General features: G+C 37.1%; 4 protein-coding genes and 7 non-coding genes across 11 annotated transcripts in view; 7 read left to right on the forward strand and 4 right to left on the reverse strand.

The window, feature by feature from the left end:
• Nucleotides 1-4,681, reverse strand: part of LOC6733195 (ecdysone receptor) — a 70,772-nt gene extending 66,091 nt beyond the window's left edge. The window contains exon 1 of the mRNA XM_039292717.2: nt 4,322-4,681. The gene's annotated coding sequence lies outside the window, so the exon portion shown is untranslated. The remainder of the gene's footprint in view (nt 1-4,321) is intronic.
• On the forward strand, nt 270-342 carry Trnak-cuu. The gene has a single exon. It is a non-coding gene; the product is annotated as a tRNA-Lys (tRNA).
• Trnak-cuu lies at nt 1,440-1,512 on the forward strand. Its single transcript has one exon. It is a non-coding gene; the product is annotated as a tRNA-Lys (tRNA).
• Nucleotides 1,628-1,701, forward strand: Trnai-aau. The gene has a single exon. It is a non-coding gene; the product is annotated as a tRNA-Ile (tRNA).
• A 536-nt stretch (nt 4,682-5,217) lies between the features above and the next one.
• Trnar-acg lies at nt 5,218-5,290 on the forward strand. The gene has a single exon. It is a non-coding gene; the product is annotated as a tRNA-Arg (tRNA).
• A 2,738-nt stretch (nt 5,291-8,028) lies between these two features.
• On the reverse strand, nt 8,029-8,101 carry Trnak-cuu. The gene has a single exon. It is a non-coding gene; the product is annotated as a tRNA-Lys (tRNA).
• Nucleotides 8,102-8,219: 118 nt separating this feature from the next.
• Trnar-acg lies at nt 8,220-8,292 on the forward strand. Its single transcript has one exon. It is a non-coding gene; the product is annotated as a tRNA-Arg (tRNA).
• Nucleotides 8,293-10,705: 2,413 nt separating this feature from the next.
• On the forward strand, nt 10,706-12,451 carry LOC6733209 (probable cytochrome P450 6w1). The gene is made up of 2 exons (XM_002080238.4): nt 10,706-11,198; nt 11,302-12,451. The coding sequence occupies exons 1-2, from the start codon at nt 10,743-10,745 to the stop codon at nt 12,400-12,402; spliced, it is 1,557 nt and encodes a 518-aa protein (XP_002080274.1). The 5' UTR covers nt 10,706-10,742; the 3' UTR covers nt 12,403-12,451.
• Nucleotides 12,452-15,675: 3,224 nt separating this feature from the next.
• Trnar-acg lies at nt 15,676-15,748 on the reverse strand. Its single transcript has one exon. It is a non-coding gene; the product is annotated as a tRNA-Arg (tRNA).
• A 1,109-nt stretch (nt 15,749-16,857) lies between these two features.
• LOC6733211 (C-type lectin 37Da) lies at nt 16,858-17,504 on the forward strand. Its single transcript, XM_002080239.4, has one exon. It carries the CDS (start codon nt 16,880-16,882, stop codon nt 17,426-17,428), a length of 549 nt encoding a protein of 182 aa, XP_002080275.1. The 5' UTR covers nt 16,858-16,879; the 3' UTR covers nt 17,429-17,504.
• Nucleotides 17,505-18,480: 976 nt separating this feature from the next.
• On the reverse strand, nt 18,481-19,209 carry LOC6733212 (rheacalcin-2). The gene is made up of 3 exons (XM_002080240.3): nt 19,048-19,209; nt 18,882-18,990; nt 18,481-18,830 (listed from the first exon to the last, which is right to left on the reverse strand). Exons 1-3 carry the CDS (start codon nt 19,192-19,194, stop codon nt 18,556-18,558), a joined length of 531 nt encoding a protein of 176 aa, XP_002080276.1. The 5' UTR covers nt 19,195-19,209; the 3' UTR covers nt 18,481-18,555.
• Nucleotides 19,210-19,235: the final 26 nt, after the last annotated feature.

Genomic DNA, 19,235 nt, shown 5'->3' on the forward strand with positions numbered 1-19,235 from the left:
TTTATTCTCCAATATCTATCGATATCCGAGAAAATTTAAAATTTCGCGTTCGCATTCATACTAGCTGAGTAACGGGTATTTGATAGTCGGGAAACTCGACTATAGCATTCCCTCTTTTTTAATATACGACTAAGCGGTATAATAAAACGATCTGTTTCAATGCAAGCAATTCTCGCGAATACGGGAGGACATATCGCCAGAGCGAAAGTGTTCCTATAAGTGATTTGCCAAAATTAAATTCCGTTTTTTTTAAATATTATAAATATCCAGCCCGGCTAGCTCAGTCGGTAGAGCATGAGACTCTTAATCTCAGGGTCGTGGGTTCGAGCCCCACGTTGGGCGCAAATTATTTTGTTCAATATATCTGTCACATTCTTGTCAAATGCTCATCGAAGGACATCCCATTTGCCAAAATCGGATACATCTTTCAAAACAAGATTTTTGGACTCTTAAAAGTTAAATTAGGTTGGTTGTTTAAAGACATTAGAATAATATTATTCTAGTGTCTTTATTATGCCTGTCTCCAAAAAATAAAAATACCGTATTTCGATGTTTGGTTCTTGTATACTATAATTATTATTCACTGATTTAAAAACTCTAGGTAAGCTATATTAGTTTTGAATGTAAGTAAATATTTTTTATATTTATATTATTTTATAATTATAATGATAATGATAAATTTATAATAATATTATAAATTGTGTATATTATTGTTATCCGGATAATAGTTAAAAACGATCTAGCCATGTCCGTCTGGTCTGTAAACGATACCATGTGATATGGCATGCACTCATGATAATTTATCATTTTTTATATATGTATTTACAATTATATTTTTTAAAACATTGCTCCGCCTGTTTTAGTGATCACAAGTTAATCAAAACTTGCCAAGCGAAAATATTTTAAAAATATTTAAATTTTTCATTTTATTATTCGTCTTGTCAATTTCTATCGTATGCCAAAAATGTTCTTGTCACTCTAACACACCACCCAAAACTGCCATCACCTTTAAAACAATGTTTGGTTCGTTCAAATATTTTTGAACCTTTTGTCAATTTTGATCGATTTTCCAAAAAAAAATCTGAAATTTCTCGTTTGCACTCTTAATAGCTGAATAACGGGTATGATAGTCAGGAATTAGACTATAGCGTTCCCTGTTGTTTTGGCTATGCGATCCAGACTCTAACGCTTTTAAGCCGCTAAAAGCTGGTTACCACACAAAGAATTTTTAAAAAGGTTCTTAGGACCAATTTTGTTATCCATATGGAAAGAGCATCTGACGGTAGCGTTTGCTTTTAATTACTTCGACTTTTCATGTCCCACAACTCTGAAATATACATGCATATGTATCAAAGACATTAGAATAATTATATGTCGAAGAAGCATGTTATTACACTGCATCTCGCCAAGCTTAGGTCGGTTTTGGTATAGATCATTCAGCCCGGCTAGCTCAGTCGGTAGAGCATGAGACTCTTAATCTCAGGGTCGTGGGTTCGAGCCCCACGTTGGGCGGCTTCTTTTTGTTTGTAACAAAATCTTTTTGTTTGTAATACAAATTTAGGAAAATTTTTTTATCTTTTAAGCTTTACTAATTTTAATACTGTTATTTTTTCGGTGCATTCCATCGGGCCCATTAGCTCAGTTGGTTAGAGCGTCGTGCTAATAACGCGAAGGTCGCGGGTTCGATCCCCTCATGGGCCATAGATTATTATTTTAGAAAAATAAAGTAAGCTTTTCCACATTAGAAATATCATATAGAAAAATTAGTGAAACAAAAGAAACAGTAACATGTTCCAGAAGTCACAGTAAAGAGAATTTTGTACACATTTTATAAAACAAAACTTTAATAGGCCATTCGTTAAGTTTCACAACATTCAACATTATTTTTGGCATATCAATAGAAATTGGAAAGGCACATAATAAAATGAAAAAATGTCAACAAATTTTCAAAATTGTGGGCGTGGCCGGCTTGGACTTGTGGGCGTGACAACATTTGTAAATAAACTTGCGCTGAGTATATTCTCTCGGGCTTTATTAGTTCCTGAGATCTCGACGTTTAAATGTAACGATTAATTAGATTTAATAATTTTTTACAAATAATTTAACTAGTTTCGATTTTCGCACTGAGATGCAAGTAGTCTTGGCTAGCAATAAAGACTTTGGAGGCAGTCTAAAGAGATTGTTAATGATCATGTTTTCATCTGCTACACAAAATCGTAATATGATGAACAGGGAAAAAGAAAAAAGGAGTGAAGCCGGATAGAATGAAAGATAATGAAAAGAATGTACGCCGCGTAGATACAAAATAAAGCGATATGAGGGAACTTACCGACGCAATACATTTTTTGTTGCGTAGGTTAGGGTGAGCAGCTCCCACATTCGCACAGGCACATACTGACAGTGCGGATTGCAGTGGACAACTCGAATGGACTTTCCCGTCCATGCAATTGTCAAAGAATGAGCGTGGAAACAGGCAGATTGCGTTAAAGACTGCAAGAGATGGAAACTATAATCGTTTCAGAACTCACAACGCAGCAGCGGCAGAGTAGACCGGATGGCGGACGGACAAGCGTTGAGTCTGATGTCAGGGGCATGAAGTTGCAATGAAAATGAAATTGCAAACGGCCCAACACAAGGCGGGATATTTATACGAGACTGCATTGGTGTGAGCGCCGCGCATTATATTTAGTTGCTAGTGCCTGGTTCTACTATGTTCGGTGTGGCGGCTTTTAGATATGTATCTGCGAGATACTTTTCTGCCGGCAAGGGGGACGTCGAACATTTTGCACCATCACCATTCTCTGCGCTATTTTCGCTTTCAACGAATGTCTGCTGTAGCGTCTTATGGCGAAGTTGCAACCCAAAATGGACGACGATGTCTTTCGGCCTGCTAGACTTGTTTTCTGTAGGTTGTTCTCTGCAGGTTGATAGGGCCTAAAAGGCCGCACAATTTTTCCTATAGAACAGCGTCTTTTGTGTTACCGAACTAATAAATGCCAGTTTTTACAAACGTGTATTACTTTTTAGTTTGAGGTATTTTAAACTTAACTACCACATTGAATTTCGAAGTGCATGTAATTTGGTTAAGTTATTTGGTTGCTTTAAGGTGTAGCATTGAATTATGTAACGCTTCTATTTTAAATAAAGACACTTTATGCCGAATAGAGGTTTCGCATTTTAAATTCCTAATTGTGTATTCCATTCAAAGAATCCTTTATTGTTAGTCGGAAGTTTTAAGCTCTATTGAAACATTTTTCAAAACTACTGCTCTGATACTACTAATATTACTACTACTACTTTGATAGCACGGTTCTATCTTGAATTGAATTGATTCAGCCTGCTATAATTATGAAATAGTCATAAGCTCGGGTTTCCATATTTCATCAATCTAGAATAATATTTTGAGTTCGCTATTTATCTCAGAATTTTATAGTAAGAATAATATAAATCGATTATCAGGACGAGTTGTTTTTTAATAGTTTATTATTTTATTGAAAAATGTAACATTTAGGTTTTCCAATTTATATGCAGGTACATGTGCACAATGTGTAGTTCTTTTCATTGCTCACTTTTCCATACTCTTCTTAATTTTCTTGTTTTAATTGTATGAATTAGATATGCATATTGTTTATTGTTATTTCGATATAAAAAACGTTCTTTGAAGTTAATTAATAAAAAAATCCACGATTAAAAAAAGATATAAAAATAAAAATAGAAAAACCTACAATTCTTTTTAGTTAATAAATAATCTGCGAGTATGCATACAAGTTCTAATAGTTCCAGCTCAACTACTTGAATAGCTTAAAATCTTCCCAAAATGTTACTATAAATATAACTTCATTGCATTGTTTTCATATATCTCAACGTTCCTCTAGTAGACCTGCATTAACAACAATAACGAGTTAACCGGAACGTCCGCCAGTCTTCTGCCGAGGCCTACAAACACACATAGGGAAGGAGAAGAGAGTACAATAAAGAGATAGAGAGAAAGAACCGCAAAGAAAGAGAGCCGCAAGCACACACCAATATACTTGCTAACGAATGTAAGTGCGAAGAAGAAACAGCAACTAAACAAAGAGCAACAACAAGAACCACGCAGACAATTGTACCAAAAAAAAAGTAAATAATACAAGAGCAGGGGAAACAACAACGACGTCTGCTTGCCCCAATCTACATATGTGCTTATGTATTAAGTTTTCTCTTCTCTTTCTGGTCGCAACAGAAGCACACGACGAAAACAAAAAAGCATGTGAAAAACAGAATATTCGAAGCACCGAGGGAAAGAGAGTTAAAACGGCTAGGATTCAAATAAGTTGGATACCTTTTGTAGACTGACGCTCCTATGCTGCAACCTCCAGAAGCTTAGCACTAAATTTGTTTACTTTTGACACTCTGTGTTTGCGTTTTTCACCGCACACACACACACAAAAACACACACCCACGCACAACTACATATGTAGGTTCATAATTTAAGTAACTATTTCAATAGTAGTTTCCACAAAAAGGTTACGGAGCACAAAGTCGATTGGCCTCAAAATGTTTCTTAGACCCCAAAACACGCATATTTCTTCGGAAGATTAGTCTTCAATTGATTGCCACTACTTGCTTCTACCGCTCTCGGGAACTGCACACTTCGAAAGTCAACGACGGACTGAGACCCACTGATTTTCTCCCTCGCTGCTGGCGCTTTGGTTCGCTCTCAACGCAGTTTTGGCGTCGCTGCAGTCCACGGTTTTGTATGAGGGGTGGAGTAGTGGGGGTGTAGTTGCATCCTTGTTGAATTCAACAAAAAATAGTCAAAATGCTAAGCTTACTTACATATAGAGGTAACCGTAATTGTTACTAATAAAAACACCTGTGATATTATTAGAATGGAAAGTTGTATGCTTCTAACGTAAATACAAAATTCCACAGTACTTAACTCTATTATAAATATTAAGTTTCTCTTTTTTAACTGAATAATATATCGATTATATTTTGAATGTAGTGTATAATTAGTACCAATTAATCTGTAATATTCATATGCCACAAAAATAAACATATATTAGTATAATAATATTTTTTTATATTTTAATTTGGGAAAATATCAACATTCTTAGCTAGTAACTTTACGGCTGCTGATGCACTGCTTGGATTGGGGTGTCGATAACAATGTAGACAATTAATTTACGAGATTGTCTTTCTACTTATTTGAACTTTTACACCCTCTTAGCAAGCGGTCCTGTGGCGCAATGGATAACGCGTCTGACTACGGATCAGAAGATTCCAGGTTCGACTCCTGGCAGGATCGAATTTTTTTGCATGTTTTAATTATTAATAATCCACAATATGTGGAGTCTACTCTAAGTAGCTGACATTTTTTTTTTTAATATCCTTAATAATAATGTTAAAAATACTAAAATTAATTAAAAATTGTCATCCCAAGGCCTGAAAGGTAGTCATCTGTTTACTGGTTAAAGCGTTCAATATTGAACGTTATAATAGATATATTATCCAGACATGCCTTAGAGCTTCCAGTACTTAAAAAATTCAAGACCACGGGAATAAAACTGTGGAAATATTTTTAGGTGTGAAAAAAACCAGTTTCCAAGCATCAGTTTTGTGGAAGGAAAAACTTCCGGCAACATGACAAACCTATCTGATTATTTAATGGCCATCCATCTACGGAAAATAGTTGCAACTAAAAAAAGAAACAAAAATCTCCGATACAAAACTATTAAATTGAATAAAATTCTTGTTCACATCGGGACTTCAAAAATAAAAATATTCGCTGCTACGCAACTGTTTCAAACTCAGTTTGAAAGCTTTCTGCAGTCTTCTTCTAATTGCATAATTCAAAAAAGAACGAATACACCTCTGTATAGCTACAATAGGATTAATCGGAAAAAATATCATACAATGTTATAATCGGTATTCATCTGTTTCGTCAATATAAAATTTAAGTTTTAAATTATTAAACATCGGGCGATTATATCATAAACATAGCATATGGTCAAGAAAATAATTGATCTTTGATCATAAATTCTATATGGCAAACAACCTTTTTTTTAATATATGTGTACTTGTTGCTAGGATATATAATCTTCACCTTGCCTTTTTGTTATTAAAAAAAAAAAAACGAAAACAGTTCAATATTGTTGATAACACGACCCCATGGTGATAGAAATTAGAATATGAAGATGAGTAACAGTATACGATTTTTTTTTGCCTTTTTTTACTTTATTTCAAGAGCCTAGCCGCTCTCTTCTACGCATAAAGCGAATGTCTTCACAAGTATTTTTAAGCATTTGTGTTGTGTTTACTACTGTGTTTACTACCACAAGAAAGTGAATCCTATTTATAGATCTTAACGCTCTCAACTTTCTGCGATTGCACTATGGGCCAACGGCCACATTTGTAGGCCAAAACTAATAATTCGAAAGATCTCGAATTCCATATTCCAAAATTAATAGCTGTTCAAATGTAACAACCTTAATAAATACATACAGCTGTGTTCATAAAAAAAGCAGTGCTTGGGACCAACGAGTTTAAGATAAAAAATTCCTATGATTTATAGTTTTAATGGTCAAATTCTTTTTATAATATCGTTAGGTATTTAATTTCAAACAATTTAACAAATGTTTCACTTTTATTTCTTCAATAGTTTCGAAAATATAGATTAAAACAACATAATAGGCAGAAATTGTGGTGTTCACTAAAATAGCAGTGCTATGAAATAATAGTAACAAAAATCAACTTGACTTAGAACGAACTTAGTTTTTCTTTTTAATGTGTTAATTAGGACCTAATACTTGGTTGAATAGCCTTTGTTAGCCAGAACAGCCTTACACCAACGCGGCATGGAGTCCACCAGGTCCTTGCAACGTTTGGGTGGTATTTTTGACCATGCATCCTGCACAACTTGCCAAATCTGAGCCTTAGACGTCGGGGAGTTCTTCGACACATATCGTTTAATGTCCCCCCACACTTTTAAAATCCGAAGATGGTGCTGGCCACGGGATTACATCTATTCTATTTTGGGTGAACCTATTCTTAGCCGATTTGCTTGTGTGTTTCGGACCATTATCCTGTTGGAATGTCCATTTTAAGGGCATATTTAATTCAGAATATGACAATAAGACATCACTAAGTATATTCCAATATGCGTTTTGGTCTATAATACCATAAATCATATGTTACGGACTCATACTATTGTAAAAAAAAAACAATCGTATCCATTGAAACGATCTACTGAATACCCTCTATGGCCATAATTCGTCTTATAAATCAGCCGAATCTTTTTTTTCTCATTTTGCACGATTAAAGAGGTGTAATAGATTTGATTAAAAGAATGTTTCAGGTAGAATATATCATGTCCGACTCCATAAAATTGTACACAAATATTGAATGTTATTTATTGGATATTGAATACTTTAATGTCTTTGGTATGGCCATATCCCTCTGTCCTAGCTTATAAAAGCTAGGATGTCGATATTAAGCATGCATTAACCGAACCTAACGCAGGTTTTTCCCGAATTTTGCCATTTAAAATTTTTTTCAAATATTTTGTGTAAGTCAAAAATATTTTGATAACGCCCAAAACTGTCATGCCTCTTTTTGATATTTTTTGTTGATTTTCTATTTTATTTGGCAAATTTTGGATATGCCTGGTGAATTTATATTATTTTATCCCTCGAATCCCCATACATCGTTCTTTCTTTTAGCTTTTCAAGCTATCTTCGAATGTATCTATTAAGTGTTACCAAATTCTAAAAAAAAAATTAATAAAAAAGAAAATATTTTTAAGGAAAATATTTTTAAAGAAAATATTTTTAATTGTAATGGGCATAAGTCAAAATATATACCTATGTACATAAATTATTTTTAAGTCAAAATAATACGATTTTAATATCCAAGCAATTAGTTACATTTCAATGAACTCCGATTTTAACAGGCACATTCTTCATCCGTTAATTGTCTAGATCTTAGAAAATTTTGACTTAGCATGCGGGTTTAGCTGAGACTGGAGTTACATTTAAAAAAGTAATTCGCCCAACGTGGGGCTCGAACCCACGACCCTGAGATTAAGAGTCTCATGCTCTACCGACTGAGCTAGCCGGGCTGTTTTCGGTTCAGGTGTAACTAGCTTTAACAGTATGTTTGATTGGTACATTTTTGGAAAAGCTTTTTAACTAAGACAAGTTAGATCTTGATGCCATTTACGGTTAAGCTTAGCACATGGTCCTGTGGCGCAATGGATAACGCGTCTGACTACGGATCAGAAGATTCCAGGTTCGACTCCTGGCAGGATCGATTTATTTTTGTTTCAACGAATCTAAACTTTTTTAAAGACATTTATAAAATTGTCAATAGCCGCAGAGAATGAACTGTTTTTATTATTGAGTTAAAAAAAGTTCTCAATAAAAATTCTCGAGAGTTTGTCAAAAAAAAAAACGTACACATATATTGCTATCTCTCGATGTGCCATTCTTTTTTTGAGAATGCATTGAATCACAAAAGAAGAGACTCTTCTGTCTTCATTTTGTTCTCTTTTCTATTATTTAAATCCAAATGTCCTTAGTTGAAAGGCAAATTACACACATGTCGATTTAAAAAATTATTAGGTTCAAGCACATGACGATTCGGCCTTTATTTGAGAGTGCTAAAGAAAGAAATAAATTAAGAAAAAAGCTCTGTGTTCTTTGTGAGTTTAGTAAATAAAAATATATATATTATTCCAAGGGAATAGAAGAGACTGTCTACTACTGCTATCATGATGAGGACGACATTTTCTGCGAAGAAAATCACTCCTTCCTCGGTGGCACTCCAGGTTATAGTTACATATCTAACTCATATTTGCAAATTCCGCTTTGCTCAAAAGACCTAGGAATTATTAATCTATTATTAATCTATAATAAACTATTAATCTTATAATACATTAAATATAATCAGAAAAAGCTTTTAAACTGCTCCTTATTGTGTCCTTAGGAAAAGAAGCAACATCAACATATATAATTTTGATATTAACTTTTGTGATGACATATGATTTAATATTTAACTAAGAAATTCAAAATAAACAAGAGGTAATGCTATAGTGGATTTCCTCGACTATCAGATACCAGTTACTCTACTATTGTGAATGCGAAATTTCATAAATTGTATGGGATATCGATAGATATTGGGAAATAAAATGACGGTTTTGGCGGCTTTAGGGCGTTAGAGTGGGCGTGGCAAAAATTTTTTGTCCGATCAATTTACAAGACTAATAAAATTTTAAAAAAATATCTAAACATTTTTCAAAAATGTGGGCGTGGCAGTTTTGGGCGTATAGGGCGTTAGAGTGGTCGTGGCAAAAAGTTATTTGGCAAATCGATAGAAATTTACAAGACTAATTAAATTATAAAAAAATAACCAAAAATGGTTAAAAACTGTTTTAAAAATGTTTTAAAATTTTCTTATTTTATTATTTCCCTTTAGAATTTCTATTGCTATGCCCAACAAGTTTTCCCTCACTCTAACGTTCTAACTACATATAAGCACAAAGCATTCAAATTTGGAGGCGCGTCACTGACATTAGATAAGATAGGTCTAAGTTTGGGTGTCCCTAAACAGGTACCAAAATCCATCAGAGCATATTTACACCCGATACTCGTAGAGTAAAAAGGCATTCCAAAGTCGTTGAAAAGTAACTGGTAGAAGGAAGGGTTCCTGACTATATAAAGTGTATATATTTTGAATAGGATCAATAGCCGAGTTGATCTGGCCATATCCGTCTATCTGTCTGTCCGTCCGCATGAACGTCAAGATGTCTGGAACTGCAGATTCCAAAGACGCCCAAAACAAGACAAGTCCAATAATCTAAATTGTTATTAGTTGTTTCTATCCCAGTGTTCATCATTATATATTTTAAAAAGTTAAGTTTTATATTGCAAAACTAAAATCTTGAATTAAACATCTGTCTTTCTTCTGTGTTTAGGGTTCAATAAGTTTTATATCCTAATGATAGGATACTATAACGTTTGACTACGCGACCTACATACATTAAAAAGTGCCAATAATTACTGTTGATAACACAAACAAGAAAGAATGTAATTCTGAGACTCTAGTAATCTAGTAATCTAGAGGTGTTTCCCCAACGTCTGTTTTAATCTAACAGCACACGCTGACGCGCTGAAACAATATCGCAACTAACTTCGGTTCGGTTCGCGAGTGATTCAGGTTTTTGTATAGTCATGGAGCCTAAGCAAAAAAGCATCTATAATATTCGCCTAGTCAAACATTAAATGCGATTTAAATAGCCTTATCAAATATGCGTGTATACCGAGTATACTGTACACCGAACAAAATCTGGCGTTCGCTTATAAAATTGTAATTAATTATATATTAATATTAATATTAAGTAATGTATCTTTGTGCCATTTGATATACAATTCCTATCGTAACTGATACATATGTTACTTAAAATCTAAAAGGTGTAGAGTTATCTTATAACTTCCATATGCATCCATAAATATACTATTATTCAAAATACTATTTAAAATAATTTACCAACTAATGAAATCAATTGGTATGTCGATAGGCAATAAGTATGATGCACAGAACTGAAAGTGAAATAAAATGGAATTGATACTGAATCAATTTCTTTGAGTGTTGGCAGTCTTAGCATCTATTGCACATGCCGCCGGAAAAGCTCTGGCGATCGCTTAAAAGCGCCTACAGAGAGGAAATTTCAATAGTAGCTCCCCAACTTCTAAGCACCCAACATGTTGCTACTGCTGCTTCTCGGTTCATTAACCATCGTCTTCTATATCTGGCAGAGGCGTACCTTATCCTTTTGGGCCCGCCATGGAGTGAAATACATCCGCCCGTTGCCCATTTTAGGCTGCACCCGCGAGTTCTTGACCGCAAGAGTGCCCTTCTTCGAGCAGATCCAAAAATTCCACGAAGCGCCTGGCTTCGAGAAGGAGCCCTTCGTTGGAGTCTACATGACCCATCGTCCGGCACTTGTCATTCGCGACCTAGACCTGATCAAGACGGTGATGATCAAGAAGTTTCAATACTTCAACAACCGCGCCCTGCAAACTGACCCGCACAACGACGCGCTTGGCTACAACAACCTCTTCTTTGCACGAAGCCCAGCTTGGAAAGAATTGCGCACAAAGATCTCTCCGGCTTTTACGTCTGGCAAGATCAAGCAAATGTATCCTCTGATGGTGAAGGTAAGTCACAGACAGAACTTGTTTGCATTCAAATGGGTGCTATTTAGTGGGTTATATATATTGTATATTGTATCTAAGCTTTCAAATTGAATGCTATTTGTAGATTGGAAAAAACCTGGAGGACAGCGCCGAGCGTCTAGGCAGTGGTTCGGAGGTCCAAGTGAAGGATCTGTGCGCCCGGTTCACCACTGACCTGATAGCGACCATTGCCTTCGGCGTAGAGGCCAACGCTTTGCAGGACGCCAAGAGCGAGTTCTTCTACCACAATAGGGCTATATTTTCGCTGACCTTGAGCAGGGGCATTGACTTTGCCATTATTTTTATGATCCCGGCTCTGGCGTCACTGGCCCGTGTGAAACTCTTTTCTAGGGAAACCACTAAGTTCATCCGGTCCAGCATCAACTTCGTTCTAAAGGAGCGCGAAAGGACAGGCGAGAAGCGAAACGACCTCATCGACATCCTTCTAGCCCTAAAGCGCGAGGCTGCTGCCAATCCGGAGAAGCTGTCGAAGGTAGTTGACTTGGACTACTTAGTTGCCCAGGCAGCTATTTTTCAGACCGCCGGATTTGAAACTAGCTCGTCCACAATGACGCTGACGCTTTACGAGCTGGCCAAGAACGAGGCTCTGCAGGACCGTCTGCGGCAGGAGATCGTTGACTTCTTCGGTGACGAGGACCATATAAGCTATGAGCGTATCCAGGAGATGCCCTACCTATCTCAGGTTGTCAACGAGACACTCCGCAAGTACCCGATCGTGGGCTATATAGAACGAGAGTGCTCTCAGCCGGCGGAGGGTGAGCGCTTTAACCTCGAACCATTCCACAACATGGAGCTGCCGCACGGCATGTCCATTTACATGTCCACTTTGGCCGTTCATCGTGACCCCCAGTACTGGCCGGACCCCGAGAAGTTCGATCCGGAGCGCTTCAGTTCGAGCAACCGCGAAAATCTTAACATGGACGCATACATGCCGTTTGGAGTTGGTCCGCGAAACTGCATTGGCATGCGGTTGGGTCTGCTTCAGTCCAAGCTTGGACTTGTGCATATGCTGCGCAACCACCGGATCCACATGTGCGATAAAACCATCAGGAAGATCGAGTGGGCTGCAACTAGCCCGGTTATTGCCTCAAAGCACGATATTGTCCTTCGATTGGAGAAGGTTTCCGGGAACAACGATGTCGGGCAAAAGTTGTCAATGAAATAGAATTTGAGAGCTCAGCAACCGCCCAAATAAAAAATCAAAGAAGAGAGAACGCTATAGTTCATTTTTGTGGGAGTGCGAGGGAGAAAACTACAAAATTTTGTTGCAACTTTTTGCTGCATTGTAAATTTTTATTATTTCATTTTTTGTTTTTTTTTTGCAAACGAAATGACATCTCGAAAGAATATCAATAGGAGCAGAAAGAACCAAGGTGACAAATCATAACGATTTTTGATCCCAAGTGGAGCACTTCGTAACCATCAGAAGTTGCATAATGTTAACCAGTGCAGGTGAAGTACGATTAAATCTCTTTTACTTTACGAACAATATTTTTTATTTTAATATTACTAGCACTGAAGGCTCAATGCATATATAAAATTAACTTTACACGTTTCCTAGGTGATTTGATTTGGAGATATAAGATTTAAAGTGGACACTGCCCAGGACAACAGGCTTAAAAACTTCTACACGATCCGCGGAATACTTGAAAATATCATTTTACCAAAACTCCACATCACGTAAAGGTTTCCACATACGAAAATAAAATGTAGGTGGAATGCAATGGTAAATAAAATGACATCAAATTTAATGATAAACTGCAGCTAAGCCAATTTACAGTTGACTTGTTGCAAGGGTGCAACTGCAACTGCATCTGCCACAGACAAGGGCACTGGCAAATGCGTGGCACGCAACTCAATGACTTTGGACTGACCTTCTTATTTGGATTTGCAAGCGACTGCTCCCCCCGGCATATCGGGATATCGCGTGCGACTTTTTATACGAGTGTTGCGTAACTTTTGCCACCTTTCGCGGGAGTGGTTTTCCCATCCGATTGAATAGCAGCCCTTCTAGGACGAATCGAACAAGGAAAGCCACTCAGATAAGGACATCCACCTGCAGCCGCTAGTAGCTGACAGTGGCTCGTTACTTGCTTGACTTGGCCATTAGTTTTAATTAGCCAGTGGCCATTGCATAAATGTCTTTCTGCTAGATTACACTCGAGTTCAGCATCATAACCAAACTTAAACTGGAATTAAACTTCGCCTTGGGTGGGAAATTACATGCAAATCGACATTAAATTAATATACTCGAGAATTGCATGGTCCCCCCTCCCAATCCTGCCGGTCTTCTAATTAGCTGGAAACTTTTTACCCCTTCAAAACCTTGTGCTAGCTTTATTACAAATTTGTTAATTAACGAACGAACTGGGCGCCAGGACGCCCCCTCACTGTCCTCAACTTTAGGGACATTTGGCCAAAGCTGACGTAAAGATAAATAGAGCGATTAAATCTTAAAGATGTGGCACCGATTTGGTTGTCGATGAGCTGAGATAAGCTTTAATTTTTCATAATATATATTCTTGATCTGGATCAATAGAAGAGGCGGTATGGCAACGTCCGTCTATCTGTCTGTTTTCCCTACTTTTTGAAAAATTTTTCATTTGCTATCAATTATTATTTTATTATTTATAATTATTATTTGTTTTGGACACGCCCTCAAGCCTCAATAAAACTGTCCTTTGAAAATTGTTACGATTTTTATTCGTTTTATCATGTTTTTCTCTTTTTTTATAGATACGCCAAAATTATTTTGGCGTTTCCGACTCTAACCGCATAAAAATGTGTCGACCACAATTTTAAAAAGTTAGTTATTTTTTTTTAATTTCATTTTAAAAAATATATTAAAATTATAAATTTTATCAGGTACACTATAAAAGTTGATCTGGGCATTTATAAAATATAGATAGTGAAAGATTGGGCGAGCAGACCCTAGAGACGTAGAGACGTGAGAACGCTAGCTATCCCAAAATCCGCCCAAAACTGCGATACCAAAACTTCTCAAAAATGTACTTATTTCTTTTTTATTTTACAATTTTTCTTGCCAATAGCAATAAAAAAGTTGAAATTTCGTGTTTGCACTTCAACTAGCTGAGTAACGGGATAGTCAAGGAAATATCGTTCTTTATAACTAATAGATTATAATATATAATAGATTTTGCGGAGAAACGGACATACGGACATTTAAATATAGACACGGCTGTTTACACTGATCGGGAAAAAAATATACACCTTAAATGGTCGAAAATGTTTCTCAAACTTGAAAACATCTGACTGAAATCAATATATTCTCGCCAATGTTATATCGACTGATCCGTGTTCTTTTAACTATTCGTCATTGCTACAAATTAAGATGTTCTTGGCCGTGTCATGTTGAATGCTCAATTAAACTGAAAGACTTGTTGACAAGATGACATGATCTATTAGCTCCAGCTATTTGTCTTTGGTTGGTTGGAAGGAAAATGGCAATTAAATTAGATGGCTAGCGCAGCTCCGGTGGAAATGCTTAAAGCAAGGACACAGACAAGACGAAAAGGACCCCTCTTCCAGCAGATAGTCACGCAGCAAACATACATATATGTATGCACCGAAGACTCCTCGGCAATGGGTGACCCGCCACCCGCTGGAAATCGTTCAACTTAATTTATGCTTTGAGTGGAAAAACTGGAGAATGAGCTTGGCTTTCAACTGTTTGACTTTTTTACAGTACGTAAAACGAAGGTCGACTAACGAAAACGCCCTTTATCAACAGACCATTAGTATTTTTTTATCTTGTGGTTTTTAAAGTTTAAAGCTTATTATGTTAAATTTATTTTAAAGACAGTGCAAACAACTACTATCATAACCCCTGAAGGCTTGGTTTTCCGTTGGCCTATAAAACTGCGGTTCTTGGGAAATCGTCGAACCAAAAAAATTGTATTTAAATCAGAAACTATTAAGCAATTTTAATTTGTTGGCATTTTTATAGATATTTGCAGGAAATAACCACCGGGTAAATAGTTAAATGAAAAACCGCACATAATCCTTAACATAAGAATCTTGCATCTTGAATCTTGAATTCTTACTTTCTAACTTTTATACTTTCAATAACTAGAAACCATATTCAAATGCATTTCTAACGACATTCATTCATATATCAAATCTATAGACGGGGGGTTAGAAGTTAATGGCTATTAATATGTTTTCCCGCCAAGCTAGCGGGGTTTTTCAAAAGAACTCGACAAAAGAATTCTATCTTGTTACTTTTTGAAATAATAAAAAACCGATAAAACCGTAAATTCTTCTTCTCTTCATTTCTGAATAATACTAATGGACCGATGCTATAAGCGTCGGACTTATTTTATATTATAGAATTTTATAGACTGTTGCAATAAAAGTTGCGGACTTTTAAAACTGAAATTGTATTATGTGTATTTAAATTAAAAAAAAAAATTGAATTCGATCCTGCCAGGAGTCGAACCTGGAATCTTCTGATCCGTAGTCAGACGCGTTATCCATTGCGCCACAGGACCACTTGAAAGCGGCCGCGAAACATGTCGCCAAGACCTTTTAGTTTATTATGACTGATCTTAGCAGAGCTACAGAGTTCTTAAATTAACTTTAGTGAATGAGAGTGACTTCTCCACAGAAGATGGATTTTTTCTAAAAAAGTTTAATATGATTTCAAATTATAGATTAAAGAAAAAACGACATCAATGCTAAATACATATAATACAAATAATACAATACAATATCAAGGAATACTTATTTTAAATTTGATTGGACAAGGCGCTCAAGCAGGGCAATCTTTAATCTTGTATTATTGAGCTTCAAATGCTTGTATCGAATACGATTTTTACACAAGAGCGTATTACTGTACTAAAACGATTACCTTCCACCTGACAAGGAATGACCTTCTTTGTAATGCGAATTCACTTTCTGTCCATTGTGCAGCATTGTGGCGAATGCAAATGCAATTCTGAATGAGACGCCATTCGAAGAATTCATATTAAGCATACGCCCCTCAGAACGCCACACTTACCACAAGGCAGCAAGCAGTTTTTGATTCTATGTCATTTTCCCCCAAGTTGAAAAGGAATAAAGGAGTGGAGGAAGTGCAGCGATCTGTGTTTGCACATTTCGTTGCTGTTCAATCCCAGCGGGAGTCGTAAACACTTGGCAAACACACAAACACACAGAGCGACGCCGAAAGGAAATGTGCATCGAGATTGCGTGGGGAAAAGTTGGACGAGGGTTCCGCTTTGGCAATTGGCAATCCTTGACCCGTCATAACGTCTCTTTTCCTCCCTCGGATTTCCCCCACTGACAGCTGAGTTAAATGAGATATGCTTTTTACATTTTTTCGATAAATTTCCAGCACATGCATTGGATCGAAGGCTTTTGGGGTGGGATGAAATTATTAGCCAGCGCGAACCTTAACATACAAATAGCCAGCGGATTTGCGCAGCGCTTAAAATTGAGATTTACTGGGGCAATATTTATGGCATAACGCAAGAAGCTAGCGCGAGCTGAACCAATTTGGGGAAAGTACTTACTTATGCCAAGACTCAGCTGCTTATCTAGTGACATTGATGAATGCCAAGGCAATTAGTGCATTGGCTATATAAGGGAAGCTTCCCTCCCAACTTGCTATACAAATCAACATGCGTTCCCTATTCCTGGTCTGTTTGGTCTTCGGCTCCGCTTGGTCCCTGCCAGAATCGGACCTCTCACCAACATCCCCAGCTCCCGGGAACGACACCGTCGATGAGCCCCAGCTGCCCGCCTTCTCGCCATTTAGTCTGCGCGATGGCAGGTTCGCCATAGGCGCCTTCGCCCAAGTGAACTGGTTCCAGGCCCAGGCCACCTGTGCCGCCTATGGGTACACGCTCGTAAGCATTACATCCGAGCAGGATCAGCGCAGTCTGCGCAACTTCCTCTTCACCTACGCCCGGAACGAGCAGGAACTGCTGACCGATCCGCTCTGGACCTCGGGCACCGACCTGGCCAGTGACAACAACTGGGTGTGGTTCAGCAAGGGGCGCGTCGTCAACTACCGCAACTTCCAGAACGGACTACCGGGCTACTCCAGCGATAATCGCCACTGCCTTGGCATCAACGGCATCAACGGACTCTGGGTGAACGAGAATTGCTCAGAGCTTCGCTACTTCGTTTGCGAGAAGCGTTGCCAGTTCGATGACGACGTAAACTAACCTAATTAGACGAAGGAAGTCGAAAAAAGAGGCCGGTTGTTAAATAAAATATCAGCCGAATATGTGCAATTCAAAATGCGAATGAGTTTTCAATTTCCAGCAAGGCAAACTTAAAGCCAGTTATTTGTCAATGAGCTTTTAATTCTCGGAGTTCTTGAGCCCTTTGCTCGTATATATGCACATCTACAATACTTAGTTTTGAATGGGGCCATAATTTGTTAGATATTTATGTAGATTTCTCAGCAGGTATTATTCCGACCTATAAATTGTTTGTTAAAAGCTCCAAAACTCGAGAATTGCAGATGTGCGCCTATCTTTTTCTCACAGTTGACCCCAAATCGCCTACTTTACTTTTTACTTTATGTCCAGAAGCTATAGTTTATCCCTAGTTCACTATAAACAACAAAAGTAAAGAGAAATCCATATCTGTGTATTTAGGCGTAAATTACTTTATCAAGTTATGGAAATAACGAATTTGTTTTTTACTAAGGAAATAACGGAAAACGAACAAAAAAAAATCCAGCGAGAACGATATAGTCGCAAATCCACAGCTAAATGGAATGTTAGGGAGATTAGGGTATGCAAATAAGATGCTCAGGACTCTCTGACGTTATTAACACTGGCACGTCTTAAGACCTAGGTATATGTGGTGTAAGTGTTAGAGGGACAGAAATGTTTTTGGCATATCATTAGGAATTTTTAAGAAAATAGATAGTTTGTAATGGTTAGTTTTTACTTTGAATATATTATATCATATAATGATATGATTTGATGTATGATTTTTCTACAAAAAATATACATCTATACTTGAAACTGGCCAGACTTCGCCTTCAACCCTATATTTGACAAAAATGTTTTATGTTTAATAATGAATGGTATCTAATTTGAAAAATCACTTTGTATGTATGTAATCGAAAGTAATTAATTTGAATTTTGCGATTATTTTAGTTCTCAAATTACTTAGACAAACCCAAAGCTAAAAATATTAGGTATTTCCTGATACAAACGCTGTGGCAAAAAGGTGCCTATCCATTTGGGCTTGTTAATTGCATCGTTAAAATTCCTTTCTGTTCTATTCATTTTGCTTTGGATATTCTTTTATATATTTGCAGATTGAAAAAACAATTTTAAATATATACTCTCTTGTCTTGCGCTGAATAATTTAGCTGGCAAACATTTTCGCAAATGAAATTATGTTTCCGTTGACAGGGTTCACTATGCCAGAGATTGTCCGTTCCCAAGACGAGGCAGGCGTCTTGACCTGTTCGATCAGACTTGGGCTCTCTCCTGCTCCATTGTGCGTAGGTCACGGGAATGCCAGTGCTCATCCAGGTCCAGAAATAGCTCCGATCGACCAGGTTTGTGGCGCCCAACCAAAAGGTTCTGTTTCCAAATATCCGTTCTATATAAAGGTCAAACAGGGAGTAGTTTCACTTTTCTGTACCAAGCTTACCTTTCCTGTTGACGTAGTGAAGCATTAGCTGATGCTGCTCCTCATTTCTGACAGTAGCTAGGACTGCTCCAACTCTATTGCATATATAGTTAGCTTCAAGCCAGCTTACCTAGAAGAGGAATATCATTACTAAGCCAGAAGGTCATAAGTAGTTACCACAGCTCACTTCAGCAAAACCCGCCACTGAAAAATATGCATTGCACTGAAGAAGCGGATTGCACTTTTGATGAAAAGTCAAATCGGTACTGTTGATGTGGCTGGATGCTATTACCAAGAAAGGTAAGCTACAGATAGTAAACAGTATGGCAACCATGCTGAATAGAACTCGTCTAGAAATAATTGCATTTATATGGC

Source organism: Drosophila simulans, chromosome 2R, assembly GCF_016746395.2.
Source record: "Drosophila simulans strain w501 chromosome 2R, Prin_Dsim_3.1, whole genome shotgun sequence".
Taxonomy (NCBI): domain Eukaryota; kingdom Metazoa; phylum Arthropoda; class Insecta; order Diptera; family Drosophilidae; genus Drosophila; species Drosophila simulans.

What these genes read in the sequence shown, in the direction of transcription:
- LOC6733212 (XM_002080240.3), bottom strand. Translation starts at nt 19,194, where the DNA reads ATGGTTGCCATACTGTTTACTATCTGTAGCTTACCTTTCTTGGTAATA. An exon ending in CAGTGGCGGGTTTTGCTGAA is followed by an intron (nt 18,991 to 19,047) that starts GTGAGCTGTGGT and finishes TTCCTCTTCTAG; the next exon opens with GTAAGCTGGCTTGAAGCTAA. An exon ending in TCACTACGTCAACAGGAAAG is followed by an intron (nt 18,831 to 18,881) that starts GTAAGCTTGGTA and finishes ACCTTTATATAG; the next exon opens with AACGGATATTTGGAAACAGA.
- LOC6733209 (XM_002080238.4), top strand. Translation starts at nt 10,743, where the DNA reads ATGTTGCTACTGCTGCTTCTCGGTTCATTAACCATCGTCTTCTATATC. An exon ending in TGTATCCTCTGATGGTGAAG is followed by an intron (nt 11,199 to 11,301) that starts GTAAGTCACAGA and finishes TGCTATTTGTAG; the next exon opens with ATTGGAAAAAACCTGGAGGA.
- LOC6733211 (XM_002080239.4), top strand. Translation starts at nt 16,880, where the DNA reads ATGCGTTCCCTATTCCTGGTCTGTTTGGTCTTCGGCTCCGCTTGGTCC.